Here is a 20,929-nt window from a genome sequence, read left to right as displayed (position 1 = left end):
ATAATATGAAAAACCTGCAAAATATACTGCATGTAACTGATTTTATAATAATTGTGTGGCAAAGGGGATTAACGCATTTGAACTTAGGAACTTTCAAATTTACAAACCTCATGGCATCATAGTCATACACATGAATTCACAGAGACAAGATGAAAAAAGGAGTCTAAAATTTTTTGTCTCAGGCACAAGTTTATCGCATTTACTCAAATGTAGTAACTTTGAATTCTAAAGAGGTAACTTTCTAATTCTACATTAACTTTAATAAAACACAACCTATGTTTTGAAAAATCTGCAGAGGACATGTCTTTGATAGAAACTACTTGATGATGACGTCTAACATTGAAATCTAGGTCGTATTTAAATAAAGTTTTTTTGGAATTATTAAGTTGCTTCTTTCAGTTTAATATGTGCCTAAAATTGTTCAGGGGATATCAAATACGTGTTTAATGGTTTAAATTCCAAAAAGTATTTTTTCATGCATATATTCAGTACATGCATGCATATATTCAGTACTTCAGCATTTGAATAAATTAAAAATTATGTAAAACCATTACAAAAAGAAAAGTATGCAAAAAAATATTTATCAGTCTTCAGAATTTTTCAAACATGACATCTGCAACGATGACAAAATTACAAATTTCTATAAAACAAGTATCCATGCATTCAGTGAGTCCCAACACAGAGACGCTCAATATTCCTTGCATATATTGTATTTCCTTCAAAGCTCTGTAGCAGCAGAAATACCAACAGCTGGTTTCTCAAAGTTACACGTCAAATTACAAATTCTTGTAATTTGTACACATGATGTGACTGGCACAACACCTGCTACTTGTCTACATTACACTGTATGCAAATTTGAAAGTGTTACATTAAATTAGAACTGTTTTCTCAGGATCCAGCAATACAATTATAGCTCAGAGAAATCGGTACCTATTATCTCCAAAATGATGCATCCCAAAACGAAAAATTTATCATACCTTGTGTACTTCACGTTGCTGTTGCCAATTTTGATAAAAATAGATATATTAGCTATCCAACTTCTAATGCTGAAATTGAAATATAATAATATACATAATTAAGCCATTTTAAACCAACCAACCAACCGACCATTGCCAACACCTAGACACTTGAAGATTGGGTTGGTGAGGTTGCTAGTGTACTGGCTTCCAACTGAGCTTCTGAGTTTGAATCCTGGCAGTGGCAGATAGTTCCAAGGTATACCAGTCCCTACTTGGAGTGCCATGTGGAGAGCATTGCAAGTAGAGTAAGCCATCTATCAGATTGGATGCTAGGTCCCCTTTTTGTTAAAGGTAGACTATGGGGTCTCTCTCCACCTTTCCCCCGTTCCCTGAAAATCCTACCTCAACCAAATTATCCACCTATCCCCAATGGTGCAAATCCTCTCAGTTGATGGTCACCCCCCCCCCAACTAAGTACTACAATCTATTAACGTTTTGGTGGTCCCCTACAGAGATAATGCTATTCTGGCAGCAGTGGATGCATGCAACACCACCTCACCTAGGATATCACACAGGATTTATGCAAAGATGTTTATCAGGAGACAAAACTTATCCTTAGCAAACATGACATGCTAACAAGGGGAAAGAGTAAAACCTGGGAAAATGCTATGAAAGGACTTATACTTCTAGATTGAAAAAGAGGAGTTAATTGCTCGTGAAATAAACAAGGAAATTCAAATTTCCCTCTCACCTTTTCTGCTAATTATTTCAGTTATCTCCATGATACTTTCTTTCTCCGCGAAGAAACCTACCATTTAAGGGCCATAAAATGCACAAACAATAAATATATTGATAAGTGAAGCTCAAGATTGAAATTAGTTGCTAAAATTTTCCATGACTCCATTTCAACAACTTATAAAACAAAGAACTGTTAATGGGAGTGTAGTTAATATGAATGGTGTCATGATATTAATGCATGGCCCAAAGAATAATGCTTATGACAGAGAATGTAATTATCTATCACAATGAAATAAGTCTCTTAGGGAAAAATGAGTGGAAAGAAGAAAAGAATACATAACCAATTATACAGAAGGTAATAATAATGGCACAACATTGATCAACTTGACCTTTTACCCTGAATTCTTATTTTATACACGGAGATTACTATTACTATCCCTGATTCCTATTTATACTCTTTATCAAAGAATTATGAGCTAAGGAAGAGTTATAAGCCAAGAGAAGAATTATGAGCCAAGGTTTTCATTGAAGAAATGAGAACCTTGGCTCCCCCCAGTTTGGCATGCACCAATTAATGTATGTTTGATTAAATGTTTCACTCAATAATCACTGAATAATCCTTATTCAACAAAGGTCCGAGATGGGCAATATAAATATTTAGCTCCAAAGTAAAAAATTAGACATGATACCAATTTGATGATGTTCTGACATGTATATCATTTCTCTATTATGTCATATCACAAAAGCATACAGCCTTTCACCCATTAGCCAACATTCATTTATTAATTACACAATTTTGGAAAAAAATTATTCTTTCTCTTAAGATAGGCCTACTTCAGATGTCCGAAGCAACTGAAGCAATAGGAGAAATAATGTTAATCAATGATGATTAATTATAATGATAATAAATATTAATGATGACATACCTATTTAAGGCAAGGCTTAAGAATAAAATTAGTGACAGCAATGCAGTACAATTGTAATTATTAAGAAAAAAAAGCTAAAATAGGTATACGTTTGGCTACAATGTGAATTAAATTGATGAATAGCTCTTCGTTCTAAGTCTTTATTGTCTCAAATTTGAGGCCACACAACAGAGACCATAACACCTTTACTGTTTACTCCTATTTTTGCAGTACACATGAATATCAAGCAAGAATACCAATTGTTTGAGGCACAGTTATTTCGTCATGTCCACTGCACTATTTATAAGATTCTGAACTCATACTGCACCATTCTGACCATAATTATTTCAGTACAATTAGCATTCAGTTTATTTTCATGTCTTATAAGAGACTATTTTTGTGAAAAATACTTTTATATTTTCTACTGTAAAATTAAAGAGAAGATTGTAACAATCATAATAAAAAATTTCAGATATTGGATATTATTTTTTAGACTGACAAATGCTCTGAGAGACTAATTGAAGAAAAACCATTAAAATGGAATGAGACATGTCAACAGCTAAGGGTAGCAACAGAAATGCTATTGACTCCTCGACTTTTCTCAATTTTGGAGACCGATTTGATTTGCCCATTCCTCCATTTTCTCATCTTGCATAGAAAGCTCCAGAAAAGGAAATTTCAGAGAAAACATACTGATTGATCTAATTAAATGCTTGAAGATATTCCAACTAAATATTCATTAATTAATAGAGTTATAAATTGCATTTTGAATAATTATTCAAAATGTAAAATAACTTCATGGATTCAAACTATGTACTGTTTCAATTAGAAGAAAAAACCATTACATAAGTGTACATTAATCAACCTTAAGTTTAATTTTATAGGGGAGGGTAAAGCTCAACCATTACTAAGTCCAACTGTATGTGAACTTCACGTATCAGGGTAAGACACCAGCTCCTTTCCCTGGACTGCTTGTGGCTACCCAGGAAGAATTCTAACCCAAAATAGCATTAAGCTTGGATGAAACTGATGGTGCCCAGAGGTGTCACCATGAATTGAACTAGAGCTCTCTGGTCAGTAGGGTCCAACCACTGGAATACAATGCTCTTCATAAGGCATGATAAATCATAAATAAAAATCGCATTAAAATCAAATTAGCTATCTCAGAAAATTTAAAACATACTCTACTACTCATTATTTATCAGTAGAAATTTATTATTGATAAAGATGGCATAATTAGGTTTTAAGCTCCATTGCCTCTAAAAACCCATAGTGATATAAAGTTACTATTCCCAACTGAGGCACAGTATATTCTCAGGAATTTATGTAATCACTATGTCCATTACTGCATTATCTGTTCCATTGGTCATTATTTAACTTTCAGAAACTAATGTAACCTTAAAACTTTTTACCCTGCTCTGATTCTTAGGTTTAGTTAGTCTGTGGTCACTTTTCAGTTACAGTCATGTTGCACAAAGTACAACAAAAAGGGCTATTACTTGAGATGACTTTTATTGAAGCATAGCTCATTACATAAAATTTTAATGATCATCAGATTTTGAAAAATTAAATTAATTGGGAATAACAATTAAGGGCGATTCAACAATTACAAGAAAGTCCAATTAATTTGTTTAGAGCCACGCACATAAGGCATAGTAATATAAAACATCTTTCAGGCTACCATAGCTGGATGGATCCTTTCACCAAGTCCAATATCAGTCAAGATCACCTAAGAAATTCCTGACAGTCAAAGAGGGTGGTCACAGCCATCTTAATGAGGCAGGGAAGAGGGTATATCAAAAGTGGATTAAAAATTAACAGATCCAGCAATAATTTAGTGAAGCGTGAGGATTTCTACGAAGTGCAAATTTCATTTCTTATTGATGAACTCATAAACCAGGCCCAACAAAAATAATTACATATAGTACTCATACAGGATAAAACCCACTGGTGGTTGAGCCCTGGCAAATTTATTTACTCGAAGAATAAAACTGTGGTGCTCATGGTAACTTATTGAAATCTATACTTAGCAGCCTATTTCCAAGTTCTTATACCAACTGAGATTAAATGCATGTTCCTTGAATAAATATGCTATCTATTTAATGTGAGAAGCAAACATTATCGCAAGTTTCACATTAGTGCAGTAGGGAAGAATTCTTTATTACGTACTTGGGCTAAGAGTAAATGACAATTTTCAACACTTGTATCAACACAGTAAATCCTCATAATAAAAAAGTATTAATTATTCAAATGAATTATTATTATGAACAAAATGTTTGCCTTCATAACAATTTGATCACCAAGTATTATAAAAATTTCTACAAATGCAAATTGTTACGTATAAAAAAAGAATAATTCTTGGTCCCTTCCAGTTCGTACTAATGAGAGTTCACTGTAATTTATTTTTAAATGATTTTCCCTAAGTAAATATTATATATGTAACCCAAAGAGTTGAAGAAAATAATCAGTGAATACTACCAATTTATTGTTCTAAAATATATCATTCCTCCAGCCTTCAGATGTTCACTAATTTCAAGGTAGGTTGTTTACCAGACTTAAAAATTCCTACAATATCAATACTGTGACCAAAAGTATACTGACTATCAGTGATAAGTTTTAAGGAAATTTCAGCTGAAAATCATAACTTTAATATGCTCATTATTTTATGCATTGATGCAAGATCATTAATACTGCAGGCATGAAAAATAAGAAATACAGGTGGAATAAACTTCATTTAAAAAAGTGACTCAGGAGAATGTTATTATATAACAAAATATTTTTTTTAACCCTCAGCTACTGCACAACATTATTAATTAATTCAAAATTGTTACATAATAATTAAAATGTGTAATTAATATGTGCTTGAAATAAACTGAACCTGGCTGCATGGGGTATGGACTATAAAGATCCTCGGAGGCAGAGAGGCCATATCACATACTTCAACTTGAATAATATGCATGGAATGCAACTAATATGTGCTTTAGGATTTTAACTGATTATTAAACTATCAAAAGGTTAAAACTATATTTTTATTGTTCCAATGCTAATCCAGCTTGTAAAGAAATCAAATTCACTCTAAAAGCCAAATTTTATGAAACTATAATAGATTTTGGTAGAATAAGGTTTGCTGATAATATGAAAGAGATGGCTTTCAGCAGACTCAATAGCCCACTTTTCATATTAACCAAGGTTTTATTGCTCTCATTTTAAATTAAATTGATGGAAGCATTATCAAAATGATGGGAATTGATTAAGAATAGTCAGTTCAAAAAGCTCAATTTTCAGTCAAAATCATTCTTTCATTCATTTCAGATGTACATAGTGCATTTGTTGATGAAAAAAGTCCAAGGCAAAAGTTGAACAAAGCTACTTTAAATAGCCAAATCCTTCACGTTAATCATTAACTGATGCATGGTTCATTCCCCAGGCTAATTAATACATAAGCTACCAAAACTATACAAGGAATATAGCCCTGCAACTTAAATCCCTCTCAAGCCTTAAATCCCACTCACAAATTCCTCTTTTAAATGGCATTCCATTGAAAACTTAATGCCAACATTCCTTATACAAAACAAGGAATAAGAATATGCATAACACATTGGAGTGCAAAAATTCTGGAGTTAACCCCTTCACACTTCAATTAACACATTAACCTGAAATTGCCTGCAAACATTAACTTTTGAAAAATATGTCATTCGCATATAGTTTGCTTATACAGTTCACATACTTTTTATCTTTTAATGAATCTGCAATAAAAATGTATTAAAAGATAAAAAATAATCAATGCGAAGCATTAATTTATAAAGTATAATTTGGATTCTTCATAATCAGAGCAATGCAGTATATAGAAATTTCTAATAGGAATATGGCATTTGATTAACAATTTCAGTTGGCAAAAGAATTGAACATTTACAGCTGTCCTCAAAAGCATTTTTTTGACATTATTAATAATAGTAATATAGGTTCTCTCTCTGTACTGAAATTCTTTACTTTGATATTACAATATATAAGATCCTTTCATTAACTATTAGAAATTCATTTTTTGGATATTTAATTCAATTATTTATACAAATATTCAGCATACGATGGTAATAATATTCAAGAAAAGCATTAACTCAAAAAGTCAGAGACTTTAGACGAAAATCAACAAACAATCTTAGTGCAAGTAAAAACTTTGGAATATTTTATGACATAAACAAAGAATTTCCCAGCAGTAGGATCATAACAGAGCTTGAAAAATTATTCTTTACAAATAAATGTCTCCATTATAAAAGATCAGTCACGAGACATTACTCCTGGGTTTCCTTATCAGTACGCAGCTTGAAAGAGAAAATAAAGGCAAATATAAGTCTAAATTAGTAGACAAATGGAGGTGAAAGCAATATATGTTTAATGTTATGTGTGTGAGTATATATGCACAATTTAAATAGAAGATACAAAAAAGGACACAAATTTCAGAAAGTTTGAACTTTCGGCCTTCTTTCAAGCCTTTTTCAGGTCAAATTTTAGTGTTCTATTGTGCCATCAAATTGTTATATTGCTTATGTGAGCTCTTATTTATATAAATAAATAAATAAATAAATATACATATATATACATATATGTGTGTGTGTATATATGTATGTGTGTATATATATATATATATATATATATATATATATATATATATATATATATATATATATGTGTGTGTGTGTGTGCGTGTGAATATATATATAATGATGTTTTATTTATAATGATGTGAATATGTTTTCAAATAATGGAAATTCAATAACAAAATACAGTGAAATCTTGAATCTATGGACCTCAAATTACACATTAATATGGTCTGGACAGCTCTCTCTATAAAGCAATGTGAACCAAGCTTCCAATTTATGTTCTGGACACAATTAAATGTAGTAATATCTCACTGGTCCATGGAGCTGATGATTCAGTTTTTATCATATTTTTCTCCCATGTTTCATTCATAACCTTTTACCTTCTTTTTATGCATACTACCTCATGAAATCAATCTATGTTAATAATTTGGCTATTAAATTGCATTTAAAATAATGGCCATAATCATTATCACTTGGAACTCTATGAAACATGGTGCCAAGTTTTTCCAAGATTGGTAGTTTTAAACCACATAAAATATCATCACAGCTATGGATTGACCAAACCACATACTATTTTAATTTTGATTTACAAGGCTTTACAAAGGTGAAAAAAGTAAAAAATTGAAAATCAAGAAAAAACTGGGAATTCCATAATAAGGGTGCATTTATGAACATAGGACATCTTCCTATAGGAGATGGCATAGTTCAAATTTGTCAGGGTTTGACTAATATTTATGTATTGCATAATATACACAAATTGCTGCTGCTTATATTATTTATTTTATTATAACTCAGCAGGATACTTCATTTTTAAACATGAAAATACATTTTGAAAGTATCGTCTGTTCTCCCACATTCACGTACACCTTATATTTAGTACACATTTTTTGCACATCTCTTTGAAAACATAAATTCGAGGCTTCACTGTATCTGTTTCACAAATGTTTGAGTCAAAAAACATTTTCCATGCGTAAATCACAGAAGTGTTCACATAAGCAATAGGAAATGTGAATATAGTTAAAATCAATTTCCTCGCACACATCTGGTTTTCAACCGAAAGACAAGGAAATATTCTTGAATAAATATTCATTAAACAATTGGGAATATGATGTGAGCCATGAATGCAATTCATAAATTATGATTTTCAATATTATTTTCAGAGTAAAACTATTTATTTGTATGAAGAGTGCATAAATGCAAAGTGACAAGACTACACTTTATGTCATCAATTAAAATCACCTTTCACCATTAAAAAACACCAGAGTCTCAAAAACATAATATTTACGCCTGAGAAATGACTAACCCATGACCACCCCATTACCCTGTGAACATGCTGCCAACTAATAACTAAGCCCAAATATTTTAGGATTAGTCACTGAAATATTAATCCTAGTGAAGTACATACATATAACTTTTTCAGAATGTATCATGTTCATTGGATACCCAATAATTATCTGCTTTCAAGAGAGCTTCCAAAGAAAATATACGAGCTCGTATTATCAATTTAGTGAATGATGAGATGAAGAACCTAAATGGTTTTATCTAAAATTAAACAGTAATCAAATGAGACCCATTCCATGATATAATGCATTACATGATGAATGAAAGGATATTGCAGTGAAAAAACCTTGACCTTGACTGGTACCTTATAAAATCTCAAGTTTATGAATTTTATCATATCATAGGAATTTTTAAAAATGTTGATCAGTCTTGGAATCGTTCTGCATCTCAGGAGGAGCTAAAAGGAGCTGTTTACTTATTATGGCTCCATAAAAGGTTTAACATTCCTAATGCTCAGGACTATCAATCTCAGAACTAATGCTCAGAACTACCTTAAACCACTATTATTTAAAAATGATATTTTAATGGTCCCAATTCATTAACTTCTTCATGCTGGTAACTTATTTTTTTTTTGACAATTCAATTAATTGATGATCACCTAATTATGCAAAATTGTCTTCATAGGCTTGAATCCTGATGCGAGCATAACCATCTAATTTCCACTTTAAAAATGCTCTTCGGTAGCATTCAGCAGGAAAAAGAATTTACAGTTTCACTAGGCAATTATCCTATGGCCTAACTAACAAATGTAGAGCATCTAAGAGTTATAAGAGCACTGGAGGTCGCAATTGGCGTTCTTGAAAGCTATAGGCATCTGGTAAACAGTGATAACCTCAAAATGTTAAACACAAGTGGGGATTACAATCGAAAAACCACTATTTTCGAAAGTGTTTGTAATGGGCACTATATTTCGAAATAATTCGATTCTTCTGGTACCCCAGATCAACTGTTTACGATATGGTGGCTAAGTATAATGCTTCAGAGAAGCCTGAGGAAGGTTTCCCAAAACTGGCGAAAAAATCTCTTTCGAGGAAATGCATGTCACAAACTGCGGCAGTCGTTGAGAAGGCTCAGGTGCTGATTTCAGAGGACCCGAGGCGATCTCTGAGGAAATTGGCATCAGAATTGAATGTTAGCTGAGATAAGGCCTGAGAACTATAAAAACTTGATTCTTTTATTGCAAAATGCTGTTACTTGGTGAAAAAATAATGCTGTTACTTAATAACAAATAATCTAAACATTATCACACAATATAAGGGGCAAATAGTCACTGCAATGAAATTAAGACAACATTCTTTCACTGAATATGAAAACACCTGAGGCAATTAAATAGTGAATTTTCAATACACCTCACAGGGCAAAAGTAAATATTAAAGACATCATTGCATATAAGCTTTTCCTTCGGGGAGCATACACTCTTGTCTCTGGGCATTGCTTCAAACAATGACTTAAAAATTAATCCACTGAATGTATGCTGGGCATTGAGTAATAATTCGCTTATGCCTTGAGGCCATGAAATATTTTGACACACAAAGGGAAGTGTGCTCTTGCATCAAAATGAGAGCTTTCCAAAAATCTGTTTTTATTTTCATTTTTTTCAAGCCATGGATGCAAAAGTTGAGATATCTTTAATTAAGTTGAGTGAGTTTTAAAAACTAAAAGTAATTAAATTGCTCATACTTTATTTAGTAATGGCCTATATACTTATTTAAAAAATTTGAAAAGTATTAAACAATTTACAATTGTTTTGCAAGTAAAATAAATGAAGTGTTTTTCAAATCACACCTAAAATACTATCACACTCATGGTGCAGTTATCAATCAGTAACCTCAAGAGTGGCTTGAGTGCATTTTACTGTACTTCCTGAGGTGCATTGGCATGCAGTCAAATTAAATTTGAAGAGGCACGTGCATGCATGCTTAAGAGAATTAGTTCTTAGGTATGTAATTGAATGAGAATGATCATATACTTTTATACAAAAAATAATATATAACAACACTCCCATAAACAATGTGCCAAATGACAAAATTGATGGAAGTTCTATTACCCAGTTAGCCAATATTAATTAAAGGTTGCAATCATTATGTGTAGTTGTTATCAGGTGATTATACTATAACATTTAGTTTACAACTGAATTTCAGGAACTATAGTATTTCAAAGATTGAAGCACCTACTATTATTTCCATAAATTGTAGTGATAATTAAATCAATAAGAACATACATTAAAATGGCTTATGGTGTAGTTTATGTATACCACAGTTTTGCACTGCCTACCTGCAAGAGTGTTAGAGAGACAACTGTTCCCTAGTGTTACAATCCTTGAAAGATGCTTAATTTACATTCTCTACCCACTTTGGCTCATATTGAATATCTTTGATAAATAGAGGAGCAAAAATTACAACACTGCTGAACAGGATGAACACATCTAGAACTTCAATGATAATCATAAATGCTTGGTGGAAAAATAAATTATGGTAGAGGTTTATGAGGGAAGTAAAAATGAAAATTCTGGAAATACAAGAGTACTTTGAAAGTTCTAAGAATGGAATAGATAAACAACTTACTTCAGTGAAACTTTTTGGTTTTTCAATGTAGTCTCCCTGTACACTATTGTGCTTAGTCCAGTCATGTCCCAATTTCTGGATCCAATCTCAAAAATAAAAACTAGATTCCTTCAGGCCTGCAAAATACCCATCTACTTCAGCAGTTGGCCCTTTGTTTGAAGAGATGGAAATCTGATTGAGCCAAATCAGGTGAATAAGATGGGTGTGGCAACAATTTGTATCGTAGTTCATGTATTTTTGCCATGGCAATGGCACTTGTTGATGGGAATGCATTGTCTTGATGAAAGATGACTTCTTCTTCAGCAAATTCCCTTTTGCATGCCAGAAAACTGAAGCTATTACCTTTCTGGCTGATCGTATTGCCTTTGCTTTCTTTGGCGGTGGTGAATCCACGTTTCCACTGCTTTGACTGCTGTTTTGTCTCTGAGGTATAGTAGTAGACCCAAGTTTCATATGTGGCCACAAACCAGTGTAGAAAATCTCATTGGTTGCTCTCAAAACGGGTCAAACATTGTTTGGAAATTTTCATTCTGATCTGAGCTGTCCCGACCAAACAAACTTGTTTGCCCACTTGATAACAGTTGAATATAAAGGAGCAGTGTATTCTAAAAGTCCGCATGAATTTCCTTTGCTTTTATACCTTTCTTTATGAAGTATTTATTCACTTCTCAAATCTCAATTTTCCATCTTCATAAATCACTGGATGGGAACAACAACAGAGAGACATCTGCAACAGATATCTCTTTCCAGGACACTGATGCGTTACCTGTTTACTCATAAAGGATTACCAATTGCTATGGGGGAAACTCATTGCACCAGTGTTGCTCTATGGTAGTGATTCCGAGAACTTTTACAAACTACCTTCATAGTATAGACTTTAAAAAGTTTATTGAGAGTAGTAATGTGATCAGTTTTCCAGAAGAATTTGAATACAGGGAGTAAGCACGAGCATCACTAGTGACAGAAATTTGAAATATTTAAACTCATATTCTCAGTCAACCAGGATAAGTTGCATTCTATGAAATGAATACATTGTACGACTAGGAGTTAGCTATGAATTTATGCATTGTTAGAACACCTGTGGTTGAATATTCATATAGAACATAAGTAGAAAATATATGAAATGAAAATTACTGATCTAACCATGATGAAGTGCGAAAACCTAAGAACTGGTGCCTGATAACTCAGATCACTTTCACTGCCTCAGCACAACAGATAAAACAGTGATGAGCTCCTGAATATTAACAAGTATTGAAACTTGCTTTATCACACCAAAATTAGACTGAGTTAAAAATGATTTTATTTTATTCAAATGACTTTGAAATTGGACAACAGTTTGCACTAGTTGAATGGTAAGGTGGCTAAGATTCTCATGTGTTATGCTTTCCCCAATTACTCAGGAATATAAATTTTATCCTGCTTGACAATGAAAAGATGAGGTGAAAAAGAACATTTTCAACTGTGGGCAATATAAATATTTTGGAACAAATTGATTCTCATGATGGAATCTGTTCTGATCTGGAGAAACATCTAAGATTGTAGACCTCTACACTGAATACAATAATGAAAAATCACAAATCAATTCTGAAGCATGCAAACTAGTGCAGACGTTTTTCTAAGAAGAGAAAATGCTAACAATTCCTAGTACGAAGAATTACTGGAAGAGTGGTTTTTAAGTCATAGATCATCAAATATCTCTGTGAATGACGTCACCAATAGAGAAAAAGTATTGCACATTCCCAAAAGATTAGAAATTGAAAATTTCACCGCATTCAATGGTTGGCTGGATTTAACGTTGGCTAGGTTTAAAAATATGCACAATATATATTTCCGCTATTTGCATTTTCCCACATTTTCCAGTTTTTTTCTGGGATCCCTGGAAAAATTCAAACATGGGGTTTTACTGTAATTAACCTCTTGTTAGAATGATTTCCTGCAAAAACTTTTCCAAAGGAGCATGATTTTTGCAAACATTGAAGAAAGTGGCAAGGATGCTTTACTAGAAAACAGCAGGTGAGGCAGAGTTCACTGTCTTCAAGGGAAGATGAAGGGATGATGCAAAAATGGAGGATTTCTACAAGACACCTGGAGCTAGTTCTTCACAGCACAGGTTGGCAATCAAAAATTCAGCTGCAAGATAAAGCTTGTGATACAGTGGAGCTGACAGTTGATGATCTCTGTTTTTGAGGATGTATTCACAGACACACAGGGATCAAGATGGCGCAGTAGCTAACGTACTGGCTTCCCACTGAGAGGGCCCGGGTTTGAATTCTGGAGACGGAAGATATTTTTCAGTGCTACACATCTCCCTTTCAACCAAGTATTACCGACCTTATCATCTGAAATGTATATGAACTACCTGTGCAGTAGACAACTGAGCATTGGCTAACTTATTTAAATCCTGGAGACAGCAGATAATTTTTAGTGGTATCCCGATTCCTCCTTGAGTTACTTTGTAGAGAGCACTTTGAGTGAGTACCATCTGTTGGATGAGATGTTAAACAGCAGACCCCTAGGTGCCTTTCATTAAGAGTAGGCTAATGCTGAGGCCGGGTTTCTCTCCACCCTTCCTCCTTTCCTATCCATCCCTAATGGCACAAATGACCTTAGTTGTCCGTCACCTCTCTCAAAACTACTACAACTACTTCACAGACACACCAGAGTGCTCATCATCAGTCACTGATAGGCACAAGATTAAGAGAGAAAAGAATAGTTTGGTGTTGCAGCTTCAGCCTAATAAGGGAACTTTTCGGAAATTATAATTTGATGGTTGTTAAGCTATGATGTGAATGCAAAAAAGGAAGAAACACTTTCCACTGTAGGATTGCATGAAAATTTGCCATAGACTAGAATGATGTAGGCCTTTATTTTCAGCAGAAAGAAATACATGGTAGAGCATCATTTAGGATACTAAATTAAATAAAAATATATGCCATTGAATTCCCCTCAACTACGATCATGGTAACTTTACACTGAAAATTTTTCATCTCTTGCCAATTACATTTTCATGGATAATGTTACGTTAATAGGCTTAAAGGTCATTTTACTTCCTGCTTGCCATCCCTGATTTATTTTGCTTTCTCTTCAATTTCATATTTAATGGCTGTTTTTTCTGTCCTACAATTGATTATCTTTAAAATTATGTGAAAAAAATGGGTGTGCTAGCTGCCTTCCTAATTTAAAACTACACACAGATTAGGCAATTTATGCTCTATTAGCCACCATGGTCAGATGAAGATAAGTTAGCAAAAGGGGTTGCCTGATACCAAAATGGCATCAAGAGATGTAGGCCTGAGTGTTGAGGCACAATAAAATAATAAATTTCTCAGCACAAAATTTTTCTTGGGCACTAAATAAACATGGAGATCGAAAACAAAAGAATTACTCTGTCAGCTGAATTAAGTCACCACTTCAATGATAAATTTTCAGGCGAGATGAGCAACTTCTTAAAAGTAGATTCTCATACCATCTGGTTATTCTGCTGCAGCTAGTCAGTCAATCAGGTTTACTTTATACTGCACTATTAATTAGTAACTTATGAGCAAATGAGCTGCTCTATGTGTCATGCAATATTTTTCATATTTCTAATCAGTCACATTTATGATAAAATGAGTTACTCCACCTAATTCATGTCACATGCCTACATGAGCAATACAAAATTACCCATGCTGAACTAAAACCTCAAGTTTTGTTGCAAATAACATCAAGACAAAATACTAACAAAGAAAAGAATTTTACTAAGGCTATAGATTCTGATACACAATAACACCCAGTCAAGGTTATAATTTTTTCAATGCTAAATCCTTTCAACACTTAAATTACTAGGGTGTTAAGTATTCTGTAAGAATGAATGTATGAAATCACCTCATTAAAATATGAAAATCTACAAAATTATGTTTCGCAACACTTCTAAATCAATATTATCAACATATGTTGTAATTCACATTGATTCCTAAATAATGAGGTAACTATTTTTGGAGAATAATATATAATAAATAACTGGGGGACATAAAACCAAAAGGCTATGAAAGCCCTAATTGAAATGAGATTTAATTTTTTCAAAAGACAAGATGAAATAAGCAAGAGAAATACTCTCAAGTTTTGATTGTTAATCACACTATACAAGTATGTAAAAGCTAACAAGTAATGAAATATCATCAATGCAATTTAACACAACCTTATTTTGTTACAGAAATGTTAAGGTAATGAAACTATCATTTAGCATAAAAATGACAGAAAATAAAATGCCAAAACTTCTGAAACATCATTGCACATTTGAATTGCAATACCTGAATTCACTGATAAATTAAATGTGAATTAATCAATGGTACTTCAAATTACATTCATTCGCACTTTTTCTTTCCAAAGTTCATTTCCTATCAAACTGTATGCCATGCTGATTATATTTTTACAGCCTACTTTGGTCCATTATCTAAATGACACATAAAAAGCCTAATTATTCAGTATTGCATTATCACTTACTTAAGTCAATGAATTTTTAGGTATGAGTAATGAGTTAAATTTGCGTGTACGAACATCAATGAAACAGGTAAAACATACCAGAGCTAACATTTAAAAATCTGAAAGATATTATAGATAGACAAAATGTAACACTTACCTCAGAGGTTTCTTGCATATCATTGTCAACAGCAGATGCAGATGTGAGGAAGTCTGTGGGGGCTGAATCATTATGTACTGTAGAGAGAAACATAAAATAATGGTTATATATTAGAAAAATGATGGAAAGCCTACCTAAGTTTGGAGTAGAAATTAGTTCTTAAGTATTTGCATAATATTTTTATGTAATTAGAAATCTGTTTAATTTAAATTTACAGACCCAAAAAACAAAGAAGATCATGGCAGTAACTTTTAATGGATGCTTTGGTAACTTAATTGGCCAAAGCACTCGGCCAGACATCAAGGGATCCTGGTTTGAATCCCAGAGAAGAAGAATGATTTTTACACACTGAAACTTCTGCATTTAAATTTACAGACTAATAAATGACAACATCTAGACCGAAGGAACACAAATACTCAATGTAGAATTATATCACAATGAGTATATACTTGTTAACATGTTAAATTCAATACAGAATGAATGTAAATTTCATTTCCATATTTTACTTTTAGCTTCAACTTCCTCACGTTTTAATAATCAACATTTTACCTCTTGCAGGATGTGAATATATTTGGTTAAACCAGTCAATGGAATTCCTGGAAAATTCAGTTTTTCTTGGAAAATTTCCATATTTTTACAAAAATTTCAAGTCCATAATATGCCCTGGCAGAATTTCCCTACCCCATTAGTAGTAGTATTTAGGGGAGGCAACCGACAGCTAAGGTCATTTGTGCCATTAAGGCTCGATGGGAAAGGAGGAAGGGTGGGGATAAATCCGGCATTAGCATTAGCCTTCTCTTAATGAAAGGCACCTAGGGGTCTGCAGTTTAACATCCCATTCGACAGATGGTGTAATCACTCAAAACTCTCTCCACAGAGCTCCTCAAGTAGGGATCGAGATACCACTGAAAAATATCGCCTGTCTCCAAGATTTGAACCCAGGCCCTAACTCCATTGGAAACATTTAGTAAGAGCTATAACTGAGGAGTTTGAAAGGGGATATAATTCCTTCGGGATAAGTTAGCCAATGCTCAGTAGTCTACTGCACAGGTAGTTCTCATCCATTTCAGATAATAACGTAGGTAATACTTGGTTGAAAGGAAGATTTGTAAACAGAGCAAGGTTTATAGGAAGAATTAAGGGATGGGAAAAAGCCAGTTTCCTCTCCTCTGCATACGTAGGTGAGCTGGTTGACATATCCTAATGTGTCCCTCGATGGAAAGCATTTGAAAACTTGGACTCGCATAGACCAAAATCAGTCAATAAACAAGATGCCTTATGTAAAACAATGCTATAACTCTTTGATTATTTGTGTTAATGACAAGGATTCTTTTAATAGTTACAACATTTGAACAATTCCATACATCCTTTAGTTTTATCGGCTAAGATTCCAAACAAGAAGACATTTTTTCTCAAATAGCCCATATTATTTGTTTATAGCATCTATTTCACTGCGGCTCAGGTCTTTTTGTTGATTATTGTACCATTATTTCTAATGTAAATACATTGAGATTATCAAGTCAAACAAAAAAATCAACAAGTATGATGATATCCTGTGACAATAGGCAAGTAAATTGCCCTTCAAATGACCCCAAATGGAGAAAGTGAATCATGGAGGGGCATGAGTTTTGGATCTGAAAAACGTGAAATCCATGAACAAAGCAACCCAGTACACCGCACAACAATTGAAAACAGTAACAATTACATTCCTCCACTTATTTCGCATCAGGCATAACTGGAATTACACTAATACAGTTTTTTTCCATTGTGCATAATTGCACAAGATGTACCTGGTATCCAGAAGAACATACCCAAATACACATAAAGTTGAATACCACTGAATGCTCTCCTGAATAGGTTACCAGGATAACTACCCATTGCAATTTAAAATAAGCAGCAAAAACCACCAGTGAACTTCAAAATACCACATACCTGGAGCAGGAACAAAGAAATTCCCAGTTGGAGCAGCTGCAGCTGAGCTTGGAAATAAGTCTAGGGGAGGGGCCACTGATCCTCGGTTTCCACTTTTGCTGGAATTGCTTCCCATCACATCAACATAATTCTGCCTCATTTCTGGTCACAGAATAAAATAAAAAATTTTAATATTTAGAGATTATGCACCTACAAAATTATGATATTTCAAATTCTAAAAAAACCACAGGAGATGCCACACACTTTTAACAGAGTCATCTGCTAAATGTGCATTACAATGCAGCGATTTCGAAGTGTAAAAATCATCTGCCTGTACCAGGATTAGAACTTGGATCCCTCTATCACTGGCTAAAGCACTTGGCATTACACCAAGGGACCTGGGTTCGAATCCCAGTCAAGGTCAATGATTTTTACACTCTAAAATTGTTGCATTGTTATGCTATTTCTGCTAAACAGACTTAATAAGTTAGCACCAAGTCAAAATCTTTTGTACAGATTAAAGTTTTTTCTGAAATATTCTTCACTGTCCAAATTTGCATGCAGTATAGATTCTGTTCACTGTTAGTACTATGCAACCAAATCAGTTGGGTGAAGTGTATGCATGAAATCAGAATTATTAATGATGACTAATTAAGTTAAATTTAAATCAATTAAGTTGATATTCTTGTCATGAAACATGGTTGAATTTTTAAACTGTGGCTTAACCATTATTATTATTTCATAACTCTATTTACTCCATAATTTAATATTATGTTGCATTTAATACTCTGTTTCAGGCTAAATTTTAATTCTAAAGATTAAGGAGTTGAAAATTACTGAAGGAATGCTTTTAAAATGAGACTTTAAATATTAATAAATAATATCTGTGAACTGCAGACAAAAATGCATATTATATTTTACACTGAGTACATACTTATGCAATATTGCTATTGTCATTTTAATAAACACAGCCTTAAACCATTTCATTCCATCAACTACGTTCTATCACCCCTTATTTAGCCTCTTTGGAACTAATTCTTTATCTTAAAATCTTAGATTACCTACTCTAAAGCACTCATTCCATAATTTTCAACCTTTGGCATGATGAATTTTTAGTCTCATACTGGTTGCCATATTATGCAAGTAAAGCCTAGAGCAAATTTCCATTTAACAAAATATATACCACTAGAAACTCCAAATATCAAAACACCAAAGCTCCATTACAAATCAGCGCAAACCCCTACATGATATTATATATAAGATGTTGCAGCGTGATGCCATAAAAAAATGGGTGACTGACCTGACACTTACCATAAGGTGTTGAGGAAATGAATTTTTACAAAGGATATATTCACTAACAACAAATCTGTAAAAACTGGAAAATGTAGAAGATTGCAGCACTTTGAAAACATTTTATGGGATTTTTTCACTAATAAAGTAATCACTCAATAGTAATAATTTATACCTTCATACAGAATTAAATTACTTTACAAGGAATTGAATTCCATCAAATGTCAACATTATTTCATGCAAGCAATAAGCATTATTATTCTATAGATGTACATGCGGAGTAATTATGAGCAAAACTCAAGAGACAATCATTTCAAAGTGATGCCAGACCCTCCAGTTAGACGTTAACTTATTTAGACCAAACCTTACTAAATCCTAGATGCTTCCTGACATTTGTTCTAAGTAAGAGCAAATTCCTCAGGCCTTCCATACACAGCATAACCAGAATATTGAGTTTCCTTATGGATTATTTGCAAAGAGTAATTTTGATGTATTTTATCTAAAAATATTGTCACAATTCTAACAAATTTGTCTTACGTATCATATTTTACTTATATTCTAAAAGAGCTTAAAGTAACTATGAGCTAAAAACTGATAGTCAGAGCCAAAACTAGTAGTTAAATTATTGGTTAATGTTAATGCACTCCATTTAAATTGCAGGAATCCTAAAAATTCTACTTACATTTGGGGTGGGATAAACAAGAAATGATTTCATTCAATGCATTGTATAAACATGGTAATATTGAATATTTTTGTCAAATCCCAATCAAAAGAATGCTTCTGGTTCAGGAATAAGGCTACCAACTTCTGCATTACAATATAAAATGTCCTCAATAACTATACTTGACAATAAATTAAAATGTAGAATGATGTCTCATAATTAAGACTCCATAGGAAGGAGAAAGGAGATGGTTTGATTTATAATGAAAATGACACGAGCTTACTTCTTCCTCTCTGCATTTTATACATGTTATTTACAGGAGGCACTGATGATGATGAGGAAATATTACTGGGAACTGATTGTCCGTGCACACTCCCACTTTGAGTAGATGGATTTGTAGCACCACTAGAAGGATTAATTGTGGGAATGAGGTCAGCAGCCTTAGGAGGAGGAGGGAGATCTCCAGTAGCTTCATCCTCATCAGCATCCATGTTCACCCATCGTTTCTTTTCATTGTCCCAAACAATCTGCAAAAGAAGTATTATTACCAGTTGAAAATCTATAGATTGAAATTTACCCTGAGCAAAGTACGGGTTTCAAGACAAAGGTTGCTTACAACTAGGTGAATTCATTCTAAATGATTCAAAATCCATGAAAAAATTATAAATAATAATAAGTGAATTTCACAAAATACAACGATACCTGTCAGATTAATGCTTCTTGGCCCCAGTTTTTTAGAACACTTTTGTTTCTTTCTCAAATTTCTACAACTTCAACTCCACAAAATATAGCAGAATAAAGAAGCTTGTCGAGTTATAGCACTTGATCACACGCATGAAGAGTTTTCACATTAAAGAAAAGGTTAAGAAGCATTTTTCCACAAGCCATACAAATAAGGTATATACTTAAAATTATCTTACAGATGGGTTTTTGTCATCAGGAAGATTCATTTGGTTTTTAGGCCGCAAGGAGAATTTGCTGAGCAAGCCACCCAGCCATCCACTTCCGCCAGATGCTCCCCCTCCCCCACTGCCAACCTTCCCATCCAGAGAATCTTTCTTTGATCTTTGCGAAGTATCACTTCCTCTCCAATTAGAAGCAGGAGCACTAGCAGTAGATGATGGCCTCTGTTGCCCAGTCACCTAGGTTATCCAAAAATACAATTATGGTCACAACAACTGTCTCTGAACAGAAATTAATTACAAAAGTAATAAAAAATAATTGAATTCACAGAATGAAGATAATGAACTTCTGATGGCCCAACACTGTTGACATCCTGATAAGCATATACCCAAGTCAATTGGAGCAACATCACTTTTGATTACAATTATTCTTTGACTTCAC

The 20,929-nt window shown here is 33.2% G+C and overlaps 1 protein-coding gene across 8 annotated transcripts in view; it reads right to left on the bottom strand.

The window, feature by feature from the left end:
• Positions 1 to 20,929, bottom strand: part of Sec16 (Secretory 16) — a 123,418-nt gene that overhangs the window by 10,977 nt on the left and 91,512 nt on the right. For 7 of the 8 annotated variants that reach the window (XM_071589033.1, XM_071589021.1, XM_071589056.1 and 4 more), the window contains 4 exons: positions 20,506 to 20,727; positions 19,869 to 20,112; positions 17,656 to 17,796; positions 15,724 to 15,800 (listed from right to left, as the gene is read on the bottom strand). In XM_071589033.1, coding sequence (XP_071445134.1) covers positions 15,724 to 15,800; positions 17,656 to 17,796; positions 19,869 to 20,112; positions 20,506 to 20,727 — 684 coding nt within the window. Of the gene's footprint in view, positions 1 to 2,711; positions 6,922 to 15,723; positions 15,801 to 17,655; positions 17,797 to 19,868; positions 20,113 to 20,505; positions 20,728 to 20,929 lie in introns of those variants that run through there. The other variant, XM_071589064.1, reaches the window with a different exon arrangement.

The sequence above is a fragment of the Hetaerina americana genome, unplaced genomic scaffold (genome assembly GCF_022747635.1).
Source record: "Hetaerina americana unplaced genomic scaffold, ioHetAmer1.1.p SCAF_1, whole genome shotgun sequence".
NCBI classification, from domain to species: domain Eukaryota; kingdom Metazoa; phylum Arthropoda; class Insecta; order Odonata; family Calopterygidae; genus Hetaerina; species Hetaerina americana.
The sequence above is the reverse complement of the archived record's forward strand: the minus strand, read 5'-3'. Positions and strand labels throughout refer to the sequence as shown.